Below are 14,072 nucleotides of genomic sequence, written 5' to 3'. Positions count from 1 at the left end.
AATACTTTTATTTTTCAATATCTTAAAAATACAAATAATATATCAAAAAATTCAGAAAAATAAAACTAATTCAATTCAATATGTTAAAAACACAAAAATTATATCAAAAAATTAAGAAAAATAAAACTAATTCAATTCAAAATGTTAAAAATACAAATAATATATCAAAAAATTAAGAAAAATAAAACTAATTCAATTCAAAATGTTATAGGCATTTCTTGACGCCTCTATCTTCCCGCGTATCGATGCTCCTTTTATAGGCACGGCGCCGCTTCTGCTTTGTCTTGTTCCTCCGACAAGGCGTCGTGCGCTACCCACGCGTCCTTATCCTGCCGACAGCTTTAATCACGGTTGCACCCTCCAGCCGGGACTAAAGCTTACCCAAACGTCCTTATCCCACCGACAGTTTTCTTAGATGACACAAAAACCACATTTAGTCCCGGTTGCACCAACCAGCCGGGACTAAAGGTTAGATGACCAGCTCTGGATTCCTCTTCTTCCCGCCATTTCTTCCCTGTCTTCCCGCCTCTTTCTTCCCGCCACTTTCTTCCCGCCTCCTGTCTTCCCGCTCCCATTTTTCCCGCCATTTCTCACTACATATATGTAGCCCGGCTTGGCCAGCATTATCACATCTCTACAATCTCTCATCACTCTCTCATGGCTTCCACCGCACCCACTCTAACCTACCAGCAGGTGGAGGAGCTTTGCGCCTCGAACTACCCTTGTCCACCGGGCTACCGCGTCCCCACCGGCTGGAGCCTAAGCGCCGGCGGCGTGCCGGTCCCTCCCGTCCCTCAGGGTACTGCGCGCCGGGCGGCCATCACGAACCACTACTACCTCGACCTCACGCCGGAGCAGCGGATGAATCCCCGCTGGCATCCCGATAACCAGCATACTTGGGACGCCTTCTTCATCAATCGGCGTGAGGGCGCTCGCCAGGTATGAGGAGGACGGTATGCCTCCTGGGAACTTCCACGAGGCCGGCCGTCGGCTATGGTGGTACGGCCGGACTCTGCAGAGCGTCATGGACTACATCACGGCCGGCGATATCCCCCGCCTGCGCTACCCTCAGTTCGAGCCACGAGCGCCGCCCGACGACAGCGACGACAGCAGCGACGACGACGGCGGCAACTTAGAAGGTGACGACTACCAGTACAACGACGACGGCGGCTATGAAGACTACGAGTATGCATATTATACGCCTAGGCAGGAGTATGACTAAATCACTCCAAATTTCATGTATCATCAGTGGTATCTCGAATCATTCGAAAATGGACACCAAACACATCACGGGTAATATAATTCACATGATCCATTCAACAAAGTTTGGTACAATAAATTATTACACATCATTTCTTCCCTTGTGTCCCTGCTTGCTTACGATTGTGCCGTATCCATGGAGCATCCTCATCATTTAACTTAATGCTTGGGTCGGTGTTCACTTTGAAGGGCGGAATTTCAGCAAACATATTATAATCTTCTGACATGTCTGTCTTGTCCTCCACTCCCACGATGTTTCTTTTCCCTGAAAGAACAATGTGGCGCTTTGGATCATCGCATGATGTACTGATCGTTTTCTTATCTTTCCGTTTCCTCGGTTTGCTACTCATGTCCTTCACATAGAAAACCTGAGCGACATCTTTCGCTAGGACGAATGGTTCGTCAAGGTAACCAAGATTGTTGAAATCCACCATTGTCATTCCGTATTGCTGGTCCACCTTTACCCCACCTCCTGTTAGCTTGAACCATTTGCACCGGAACAAAGGGACCTTAAAGGAGGGTCCATAGTCAAGTTCCCATATCTCCTCTATGTAACCATAATATGTGACCTCTTGCCCATTCTCGGTTGCTGCATCAAAGCGGACACCACTGTTTTGGTTGGTGCTCCTTTTATCTTGGGCGATCGTGTAAAATGTATTCCCATTTATCTCGTACCCTTGGAAAGTCGTTATAGTCGAAGATGGTGTCTTGGCCAACATGTACAGCTGATCTACAACATCGTTCCCTTTATATTCCCTTTATATTGGACGAGAATCCACACGGGACCTTCATACTGCTCAGGCATTCAAAAAAGATGACCTTCTCTTCTTTGGTCAGAGCGTAGCTGGCACGACCTTGAAACCGTTCCGGATGCCGGTCATCAGGGTCTTTCAAACGTTGCTGGTCCTGCCGTGCTTCCTTTGTATCATTTGTCTTCCCATACACGCCCAAGAAGCTTAGGAGGTTCACGCAAATATTCTTCGTAACGTGCATCACGTCGATTGCAGAGCGGACTTCTAGGACTTTCCAATATTCTAGCTCCCAGAATATAGATTTCTTCTTCCACATGGCTGCGTGCCCGTCAGCTCCCTTCGGAACTGATTGTCCGCCAGGACCCTTTCCAAAGATGACTTTCAAATCCTTGACCATATCAAATACCTCAGCACCAGTGCGTTCCGCAGGCTTCGGCCGGTGATCTGCCTTGCCGTTGTAATGCTTGCCTTTCTTTCTTACTGGATGAATTTTCGGAAGAAATCGACGATGCCCAAGGTACACGTTCTTCTTACAATTTGGTAAATGTACACTTTCAGTCTCATGTAAGCAGTGCGTGCATGCATTGTATCCCTTATTTGACAGTCCCGAAAGGTTACTAAGAGCAGGCCAATCGTTGATGGTTACGAAAAGCAACGCTCGTAGGTCAAATTCCTCTTCTTTGTGCTCATCCCACACACGGACACCAGGTCTGCCCCACAGCTGTAAAAGTTCATCAACTAATGGCCTTAGGTACACATCGATGTCGTTGCCGGGTTGCTTCGGACCTTGGATGAGCACTGGCATCATAATGAACTTCCGCTTTATGCACAACCAAGGAGGAAGGTTGTAGATGCATAGAGTCACGGGCCAGGTGCTATGGCTGGAGCTCTGCTCGCCAAAAGGATTCATGCCATCTGTACTTAGACCAAATCTTATGTTCCTTGCGTCAGCTGCAAAATCTTTGAACTCTCTGTCGATCTTTCTCCATTGCGTTCCATCTGCGGTGTGTCTCAACTCCCCGTCCGACTTACGGTCCTCTTTGTGCCATCGCAACAACTTGGCATGCTCTTTGTTCCTGAACAGACGTTTCAACCGTGGTATTATAGGAGCATACCACATCACCTTGGCGGGAACCCTCTTCCTGGGTTTCTCGCCCTCAACATCGTCACCAGGGTCATCGCCTCTGATCTTATAACGCAATGCAGTGCATACCGGGCATTCATTCAAATTCTCGTATTCACCGCGGTAGAGGATGCAGTCGTTGATGCATGCATGTATCTTCAGAACCTCTAAACCTAGAGGGCAGACAACCTTCTTTGCTTCGTACGTACTGGCGGGCAACTCGTTATTCTTTGGAAACATATTCTTCAACATTTTCAGCAAGTTTTCAAATGCCGAGTCAGCTACACCTGCCTGTGCCTTCCATTTCAGCAAATCCAGTGTGCAGCCCAGCTTTTTCAGACCATCATCGCATCCGGGGTACAACGACTTTCTGTGATCCTCTAACATGCGATCCAAATTCTCCCTCTCCTTTTCAGTTTCGCAGCGTCTCCGTGCATCAGCAATGGTCCGACCAAGATCATCAACGGTCTCATCACGTGCCTCTTCTTCACCTTCACCTTCCCCTTCACCTTCCCCTTCACCTTCAGCATCCTCCATGAAAGTATCACCGAAATGAGCAAGATAGCTTTCATCCATGAAATCATCCCCTTCTTCATCTTCTTCCATTATAACCCCTCTTTCTCCATGCTTGGTCCAACAATTATAGCTTGGCATGAAACCGTGCCGAAGCAGGTGCAGGTGAACTTCTCTTGAGGAAGAGTAACCCTTCTGATTCTTACAGTCAACACATGGACAGATAACAAAACCCTTCTGCTTGTTCGCATTAGCCACTACGAGGAAATCTTTCAAACCCGTAGTGAACTCGCGGGAGAGTCGGTTACCGTACATCCATTGCCGATTCATCTGCATTATTATAATATAAAATATATAATTAACCATCATGCATTTGTTAAACTAACTAGCTATAAACAATAGAAATTAAACAATGAACAACACACATGCATATTTTATTAATGACACACATGCATGAAAGGTTCAAGTTGCTAACCGCGATCGAGGAGGAAAAAATAAATGAGGAACCTCAAGTGTGGCTCCAACACTTCATATCATGTTTGTTTCGCGCTCTTGGGGCATTTGATCAAACACCTTGTGTGCATAAGAGGAACCAAAAGCAAACCTACACCCCCTTGTGAAGCTTGTGAAGAGAAGTGGCACCAAATGGCTAAGTGAGTGTGCTGAACTGGTATCTATAGGGGAGGAGATTTAGTCGCGGTTGGCATGGCAAACCGCGACTAAAGGCCTTTGGGCACCTTTAGTCGCGGTTGGCCTGGCCAACCGCGACTAAAGCCCCTCACGTGCACCAGCTGGCCACCGAGCGCCCTGGCCCAGGCCTTTGGTCGCGGTTCGTCTGCCGAACCGCGACTAAAGAAATCATTAGTCGCGGTTCCTACAGTGTCGCGACTTATGGGGCTGGACGGAAGCCTCTTTTTCTACCAGTGAAGAGAGATTGTAACCATATATGCCACTCCAACACCAATATATATAAGATAATAGCCATATGGAGACTCAAGATGCATCTAATAAAAATGTTCTAGAAATCTAGCTAGAAAAGCTGTACTAAACAAAGAAACGAAAACTATTGATTTGTTGGTTATGTCCTTGTTGTCGCTCCACTTTGGACAGAGTCAAGGGGTCGCAAAACACCAATGGCACACCAGTCCATGAGGGTATCTCCGCTTGACACCCGCTCAAAATTAACATGATTGAGAATGTAGGCATGAATCTGAATATACTGAATAAAAGTTATAATACCAATTTGAAATTGATTGTACCTTAACATTGTAGAGGCAACAGTATAGTTGAGCTAGAGGGTGAGAATGGAAGGAATATCGACCGATATTAATTAGCACCCTTGAAAAAGCAACTTGGTTTTGTTAAAGAAGTCGGACGTGGAAAATCCATGGGTCTTGGCCACTTTTGCAATTCTCCAACATTTTTGAGAAAAACACTCATAAAAAGGTAGTATCCGACTCATGAAAATTGTGAGAGCACAACACACAATTAGACTAGAATTTAAGTGTCAATGTCTTCATCACATCATATCTTATGCAAAAATGCTAAACATACAAAGAGTTACACACCATTACACGCTGACTAGGATTTTTCCTTCCTAACTAACCTCTCCCTCCTGATTTTCAAGGGGAGTGGGGCTCCACCCCCTTAATCTTCAATCAAAATTCACTTGCCTGTCCTGTAAACTTATGTACGTGTAGCATTACTGTATCTCATGTGTTCAACATGTTCACCAAAGCAGCCACGCAAAAACTTTTTGTTTTGAGGCACCTGCTTTTCCGTAGTTTATGCCTGCATGCATTGAAACACGACTTTGTAGTGGCTAGCTGAAGTGAAGCACCCAGAACAGAAATATAATTCCATTAATCAGCTCATGTGTCTTGCATTAACCTCAATATTGTTTCATGACTGCTGCAGTTCTACATAAACCTGTTCCAAAAGGGAGTGAATAAAGCTAGAGGGACATTAATTAGTGCTACACATGTAAGGCGTCGAACACGAAAATACTTAGGTTGAGGGCAAAGGGGAGTTAACCTTTTCGTAGACCATCCTTAGGCATCCAATTGTCGATCTTTCTCTCCGCGAGAGGGATATGTACAATTTTTGGGCGTGCATGGTATTGCTGATAACAAGAATGCCAAATGGACTTAACTCAATGGGCCCTATTTGTTTAAAAACATTATATGAATATTTCGTGCTAGGTGTGTGGAGGCGGAGGCGACTTCACCATGGCTGTTTTGTGCGGTTGATATTTGGTATCATTGTGCAAAATCAATTCACCAATTCATTTGTTTCGGGGGTCAATCTGGGTGCCAAACTCCTGCACCGTTAATGTTCCATGTTGGACTAGATTAAGTCTCTCGATGTGAGTGCTGATAGTGTTGGTCTCTCTATCCATGAGTGGATACAGAGATATAACCTAGAAGTCTCCCTTATGGAGATCTTTGAGGGGAAGGAGCTATTCCGGCAACGTAGAGGGGTAGAATTGGCTCCTAAAGGGGGATGCTGATCCCACATCTATTCCTTCTAAAAGGATCTCCTCACGACAAAACCTCGTGGTGGGGTTTCGTTATCGGCGGACTTATGGCCAACTGAGGCCATGGTCTCTGCTTCTTAGAATGGGGAGCTGACACACCTATTTTTTCCGGAGGAGGTTGGTAGCGCGACCGCGACCATGAAGGCGGGCTCATGCCTAGGCTGGATGGTTTGTCGGTCGCCTTCTTCCGGAGTTTTACAATGGGACTCTTGACATGGCACGCCAGAACTTTGGTATCATTACACTCATCCCAAAATAGTTGGAGCAACAGATATCCGATAATTTAGGCCGGTCATGGTTGTTAATGTGCTTGTGCATTTTTTATGTAGGTATGTGTGTTGCACGTGAAACCTATCGCACATCGTCTCTCACACCCCTTCCAATCTACATTCTTGAAGGGCCGCCGCATCTACAATGGGATATTCACCCTTCATGAAATTATCCAAGAGGTTAGGATGCGTCATCATAAGGGCGTCTTTCTTAAGTTGGACTTACGGAAGGCGTATGATCATCGATCGATTGGTCCTTCCTGCAATTGGTGCTTGAGTGCACGTGTTTGATGACCGTTGATGCTCTTGGATCATGCACCTTGTAAGAACTGGAAGCACGGCCATCAACATTAATGGGAAGGTCGGCTACTTCTTCTCTTCCTCGAGGGAAGTTAGGAAAGGGGATCCTTTTTACCCTTTCATTTTCAACTTCGCAATTGACACCCTTGCAACCATCCTCGCAAGGCTTGGATGCACCGGCACCTCAAAAGGGTGGTAGGTCGCCTTATCACTGGCGATGGGGTCACACCCGTGCAGTATGCGGACGATACCATGATTATCGTAGAGGGATTTGACATGGACATACTCAACCTTAAGTTCCTCCTTGTTTGCTTTGAAACCATGTCTACGATTAAGATAAATTTGACAAGAGTAGTGGTAGTGCTGGGCTATTCTGAGGCCAAACAGGAGTGCATTGCGGATAACCTGAATTGTAGGTTGGTCATCTTCCCCATAGAGTATTTGGGGATGCCTTTGTCTGACTCGAGGGTTTTCCTGAGTGTGTTTGACCCTCTTATGGGGAAGGTCGCAACACGGGCCAAACCGTAGTGTGGGCATTTATTTCCATGGGAAGTAAGATGGTCCAGATTGACTCTAACCTATCTAGCCTCCCCATGTATATCTTGCGATTATATATTCTACCAGAGGGAGTGCATAGTTTGTTCGTTAAGGACCTCTTTCGTTTCTTCTAGCAGGTGATGAATGAGTGATAAAACTACCACATGGTTGGGCATCTTTGCCTCACATCGTATAAACGGGCCCTCATTCTTAGGTGGGTATGGTGGATCATCCGAGGGGAGGGGCCCCTTTGTTGCAGCTTCTTCATGCAAAGTACCCTTGGGGCGTGTGCTTCTTTCCTGCGCGTGAGCAAAGAGTTCCCAAGTTCTGGAAGTTGATCCAGAAGATTAAGCTTGAGATTCTCCTGGGCCTGTCCTTCTCTATTGGCAATGGTGACGAGACCATATTTTTGCTGGATTGTTGGGTTGACGAAGGCTCGTTATGCACGACGTTTCCAAACCGGTTTCCCATTTGTGTAGATCCATTGCTCTTGGTCTCCGCGCCTCTTTAAAATGGGCAATGGAACATCTTATTCCATTTTGGGGCCTAGAGAGGTGTTAGAGTGGTCCAATTTGCAGGCGACCTTCCATCCCGGGCTCACGGGCTATCCGGACTTTGCATCGTGCGGCCTAACTCCCTCGGGAGATTTTTCATGGCATCGGCCTACCATGCGTTGTGCCATATGTCAATTATTAATTTGGTCACGCCCCTTAGGTAGGCACCTCTCCCCTTGAAGATCATAATTGTTGTGTGCCAATTGTTGAGGGATCGCCTCCCGTCGGGAATGGAGGTGCTCAAGAGGCATGGACCGGATAATGGGTTATGTCCCATTTGTTGGGTTCCAGAAACAGGGGCTCACTTTCTCTTATCTTGCACGACGGCTCGCGTGGTTTGGAGCTTTGACAGGAAGACACTCCGGCCGAATTGGGAGGCTTGGACCTAGCTAGCTTCCTCCATGTATGAGTTGTTGAGAATAGGAGGAAGAGGCGACTATTTTGGCTAGTTTTTGTGGCTTTAGCTTGGAATCTTTGGACGACACGTAATAAGATGGTGATCGAGCGGATATTCCTTCGACGGGCCTCTAACTCCTCCTTCGAATTTCTTGTGTCCCTGCAACATTGGTGCCCGCTAGCTAGGCAGCGGAACCGCAACTGTCTGGGCCAGATGTTGGATGCACAACATGGCATGGCTCGTCGCCTATCTTCACCGGCGACCCCATAATGTGTGGCCATTTGGTGCTCCTTTTTCTCCTTCTTTTATGTTTTATCTGGGTGTGCTTGTGTTGGGGCCCCAGAAAACTTTTTATTTTGTTTTGTTGCTACTCGCTCTATGTACTGGTTGGTTGCATTATTTATAAAGCATGACGAAAGCCTATTTCAAGAATAGGGCATCATTCTGTAATTAAAGATTTACAATCCACAAACCAGCTTTATCTTTTGGCCTACAAAAACCGCTCCATGCAGCTAGTGAAATTTTCTTGTGTTGCATCCTACTTTGTCCATAAAATATGCATATGCTCTTTTTGATTTTTGATTTTTGATTTATGGGGAGCAAACGAAAAGGTGGACATGACCCCCAAAGGACAAAATTTATTTGCATATACAAATCTTTGTCTATAAGACAAGAACCCGAAACATGAATTCAACCGGTGTTCAACTCTATCACAAGAGGGGACAAATCATGCCCTAAAGAACAAGTTGTACCGAGTCACAACGCCATAAAAGTGAAAAATATTTTACCGAGCAAGGAAGTGGGATTATCAGTGTGGGGTTTGGCAGAATTTATGGTTCCGTGCAAATCTTGTTGTAGGGAAATAAAGTTGAGTAGGACAAGTGCCCATCACCAATGTAGTTCCATTGTGTTTTGCATTCTGGGTTAGTCTTGCCCAGGAGGCAGGAGATTTTTGAACTAACTCCATCCTGGAAGCTTGAAATGCCACTAACGATCTTTTTTCATGCGGTGCATCCAAAATAAAAATGGGAAAGTAGTGGCTGCACCTCACCACGCTACACCCCCTCCAGAAAACATATCAAAACATTTCAAATATTCTGAAGCTAACTAAGGATGGATCATTTTCAGTAAAATCTATGTATCTTCATCTTATTGATTCGGGGTACATTCCAAGATCCAAGCAGGTCTGGGAGGTCAAAGTTCCGTTGAGGATAAAGATCTTTATGTGGTTCGTTCACAAAGGTGTTATCCTCACGAAAGACAACTTGGCAAAATGTAAATGGAAAGGTAACCAGCGATGCAACTTTTGTGACAACAAGGAAACTATCAAGCACCTCTTTTTCCAATGTCCGATGGCTAAAATCTTATGGCGTTCTATACACATTGCTTTTAATATCACCCCTCCCACTAGTGTCAACACGTTGTTTGGGACATGGGTTGAGGGAGTTGGTGGTCATTTGACAAAGAGTATCCGGGTTGGAGCATGCGCATTACTATGGGCAATTTGGAACTGCAGGAATGATTTAGTTTTTAACAGATGCACATCTATACATTTTTTGCAGGTTATATACAGGGCTACCGCACTGACCCGCACGTGGTCCTTACTCAATCCTGCGGATTCCATGGAGCTTATGGTTACTGGGTGTACCCGTTGGGAGATGGTAGCACAGGTTATCTTCAACCGATTTGGATGGCGACAAGCTAATAGGATAGGTGGCTAGACATCTACTTATTATACTGTCGCTGCTGGGGCGCTTTGTATCGATTTGTTCTTGTTATTTACTCTGAACTTTGTTGTACTCGTTGCGGATTTGGCTCGTTTTTATTTAATAAAGGGCTGCATGCAGAGGCCTGGGCGATGCCTCCTTTTCTAAAAAAAATGAACAAATGTACAAAATATGCTCAAACGGTGCGCATACATTTTGAATAAATTTAGAGATTTTGTTATTTTTATACAACACTCACCAAATTTTATTTGAGTATCACATTTTGCAAGCACCTATAACGTTTGTTCATAATCATGCCCACAAAGTTTTAGAATTTTTTGAAATGTTCTGATATCTTTTCTTGAGGGGTTGTAGTGGGGGTGCAGCATGGTGGGGTGTAGAAAAACCACTCTAAAAAATATTTCATGTGATATAGATAAATTGATAAAATAAACATGGAATATGAACTTACTGAATGTAGATAGTTCAAAAGAATTATACGAGGATCAGAATTTCAGAGGCACAGGAAATTAGACATTGCCTTAATTCGTGAACTTGTTGTTGTACATGTAGAACTTAGGTTACGATGGTTGATGGACTCAGCCGCCTCAAAGGGTGCGGCTCTACTCTTTGTATATTGTCAAAGAGTATTACAGATACAGGTTATACACGGTATGTAAAAGCCCTATCTGAATACAATACGAAGTCTAACAAGCATCAACGAAGTCAGCGTGGTGTTTGAGCTGTTGAAGAGCATCGGTGACTCAGTGATCGATGACGGGCTGATCAACAAGGTACCACTTTCTTAGCATCCCTTGTGCTTTGGGGAGCAAATTCTGAATTTTATCACCTTCAATAACAGCAAAACTATTGTCAACTTTTATCTTTGTTGCGGTCCAGAATAGGAAGAACAAACATTGACACTACAATACATGTTTCTTTCACTTCTTGTATATTGTCAAATAAGAATTTAGTACGCCATCATCTCTTGATGTAGCTGAGAACCATTTCATTTGTCAATCAGACATACAATAGGCCACCGTCTCTCGCAGTATGTGTACCATTTCATATACGCTGAAGTTTTAAAAAGGTGACATGCGATGATAAGACAAGATGGTAGGCTTTTAATGCTATGAGAATGCTGGAGCGAGATTAAAAATGACGATCATGGAGATGGCCGAGGGCTTGGGAAGAAATATGTCGTTTTATCTCGGGTTATATGGTCGAAGCTAGGAACAATCTCTTGGAGCCAAAATAGGGTCTAATGGATTTAAAATATAATCATCAGTGACAATTGACACCCAATAGTAATGCATCGGATCTGTATGGGTCAATTGCTCCTGTGCGATGTTTTTGATACGAAATGGCTGCAAACCGGCATCATTGGCAACAATGGCTATGCTGCGACACCTCTGTGCGCACAAATAGCCAACACTAGTAGAAAACAGGGCTTTGGTTCGGGCCTGGCCAGCCCATTAGTCCCGGTTCTTCATGAACCGGGACCCATGGGGGCATTAGACCCGGTTCTTGAGCCCAGGGGGCCGGCCGGGGACTCGTGGGCATTGGTCCCGGTTCGTTTGGACCCGTTTGCCCCGGTTCTAGGCACAAACCGGGACCAATGGGCCGCGCTCCTGGCCCACATCCATTGGTACGGGTTCGTGCCTTGAACCGGTTTAGAAGGGGGGGGGGGGGCTTTAGCCCCGGTTTATGCCACGAACCGGGACAAATAATTTGCCTAAATATACCCATCACCGCGGAGAGCACTTTGTTTTTCTGGCCGATGAGGGGAGGGCATTTGGGTGCTCTAGCTCACCTCCTATGCACATGAGGTGTTCGATGAAATGCCCGAGCCACACTAGTTAAGCTTTCTCCTCTCGAAGCTCGACCTCAGAGCTCCATTTTTCCCGAGATTTATCTAGATTTAGCGGTCCGTCATGCCCCGTCCCCGTTTTCACCGCTGGGGCACATCCATGTGTACCTCCGCAATGTCGTCTGCAAGCTCCTCCGCAGACAGTGAGGTAAGTCGATTTGGATTTTCGGTTGACATTGGATTTGGGATTTCTCATCTAGGGTTTCGCGGCATGGGCCGTAATATGCGCCTTTCTGGCTCGTAGGTGGATGGCTGCGGGATTGTGCAGTTCCAATCCGAGTGTTTCATTCCCAATCCAAGTTTCTACGGCCTTGAGGAGCGCTCGAATCACCGTTGCACGGGGCATAGGCTAATTCCCGCTCGCCGTGTTTCTTGGGGTGGAGCAAGCACGGGAAGAAGGTTTTTGGGTTGTCCACTCGATGTAATTCCTCAAAACATCATTTGGTACTCTGTTTTCATCGATTTATTACAAAGTTATGAATTTCACCTAATTATGTGAACTCTGATTTAACAGCTTCCTGATGAGTGTGATTGGGTTGTTTGGATTGACTCCCCTCTCACTGAGCTAGTGGGGCAAGCTTTTGAGGAGCTCCATGATGGCCTTGAACGTAGTTGGATCAAATCTAGTAGGATGGAGAAGAAGGTTATGGATCTGAACAATGAAAACAAGAAAATGCAATTGAAGTTGAAGAAAAGGAATGAGCTCATGGAAACAATTGGTTTTCTCTTTGTTCTTGGCATCAGCATTGTGGCTTGTTTAGTTTCTATTTGGTCTAAGCAATCCAATTAAGTGGCAGTGTGTGTGTTATGTTTCTGCTAGTGTGTTGTGCCCTAGATGTAATTCTATCGTTTGTGCACTGTTGTGAACTTGAGCAAATGTAATGTTGTGCCCCAGATGTAATGTATATCATGTGTTGTGTTAAAATTGTCACCAATGCCTGGTAGTTCAACACAGAATGACAGCAAAATGTGCAATTTTGAGCACCTAGCAAGATATTTAGGGGCAAAAGTGAGAAATCATATGATGACGTGGATTTGAATGGTGCATTTTGAACACAGAAAAACTATGGAGTTCAAATAAGTTCAAAAAAATAAAATGCCTTTGTGACATACGAGTTTCCGTATGAAACCCTCATACTTCGAAAGAGATTGTCCGTTTTGTACACGAAGTGCATCCAGTTTTTGCCGTAACCCTCTCAACTTTCTCGCACATGCTATGTGGGTGAAATGATGATACCATGCCAACTTGGAACCTTTTCAGAGTTCATTTCAAATGCTTTTCAATTTCATGGTCTTATAGCTCAAAATAATCAGTAAATGCATGAAAAATAACAAATGAAGTCACAAAGGGTTGTAAATTGATGATGTGGCTTTGAATGGTGCATTTTGAACACAGAAAAACTATGGAGTTCTAATAAGTTCAAAAAAATGAAATCCCTTTGTAACACACGAGTTTCGGTATGAAACCCTGATACTACGAAAGAGATTGTCAGTTTTGTACACGAAGTGCATCTAGTTTTTGCCGTAACCCTCTCAACTTTCTCGCACATGCTATGTGGGCGAAATGATGATACCATGCCAACTTGGAACCTTTTCAGAGTTCATTTCAAATGCTTTTCAATTTCATGGTCTTCTAGCTCAAAATAATCAGTAAACGCATGAAAAATAACAAATGAAGTTAGAAAGGGTTGTAAATTGATGATGTGGCTTTGAATGGTGCATTTTGAACAAAGAAAAACTATGGAGTTCAAATAAGTTCAAAAAAATAAAATCCCTTTGTAACAGATGAGTTTCCGTATGAAATCCTGATACTTCGAAAGAGATTGTCCGTTTCGTACAGAAAGTGCATCTAGTTTTTGCCGTAACCCTCTCAACTTTCTCGCACATGCTATGTGGGTGAAATGATGATACCATGCCAACTTGGAACCTTTTCAGAGTTCATTTCAAATGCTTTTCAATTTCATGGTCTTATAGCTCAAAATAATCAGTAAATGCATGAAAAATAACAAATGAAGTCACAAAGGGTTGTAAATTGATGATGTGGCTTTGAATGGTGCATTTTGAACACAGAAAAACTATGGAGTTCAAATAAGTTCAAAAAAATGAAATCCCTTTGTAACAGACGACTTTCCGTATGAAATCCTGATACTTCGAAAGAGATTGTCCGTTTTGTACACGAAGTGCATCCAGTTTTTGTCGTAACCCTCTCAACTTTCTCGCACATGCTATGTGGATGAAATGATGATACCATGCCA

General features: G+C 44.5%; 1 protein-coding gene across 1 annotated transcript; it reads right to left on the bottom strand.

Moving 5' to 3' along the window:
• Positions 1-2,130: 2,130 nt before the first annotated feature.
• On the bottom strand, positions 2,131-3,978 carry LOC123398668 (the record flags this gene model as incomplete). Its single annotated transcript, XM_045093118.1, has 2 exons — positions 2,945-3,978; positions 2,131-2,542 (listed from the first exon to the last, which is right to left on the bottom strand). Coding segments are annotated over exons 1-2 (1,446 nt in total), but the record flags the coding sequence as incomplete, so codon positions are not given.
• Between the last annotated feature and the right edge of the window lie 10,094 nt (positions 3,979-14,072).

Source organism: Hordeum vulgare, chromosome 5H (assembly GCF_904849725.1).
Source record: "Hordeum vulgare subsp. vulgare chromosome 5H, MorexV3_pseudomolecules_assembly, whole genome shotgun sequence".
Classification (NCBI taxonomy): Eukaryota; Viridiplantae; Streptophyta; class Magnoliopsida; order Poales; family Poaceae; genus Hordeum; species Hordeum vulgare.
Note: the sequence above shows the minus strand (reverse complement) of the source record. Positions and strands in the feature narration are given on the sequence as shown.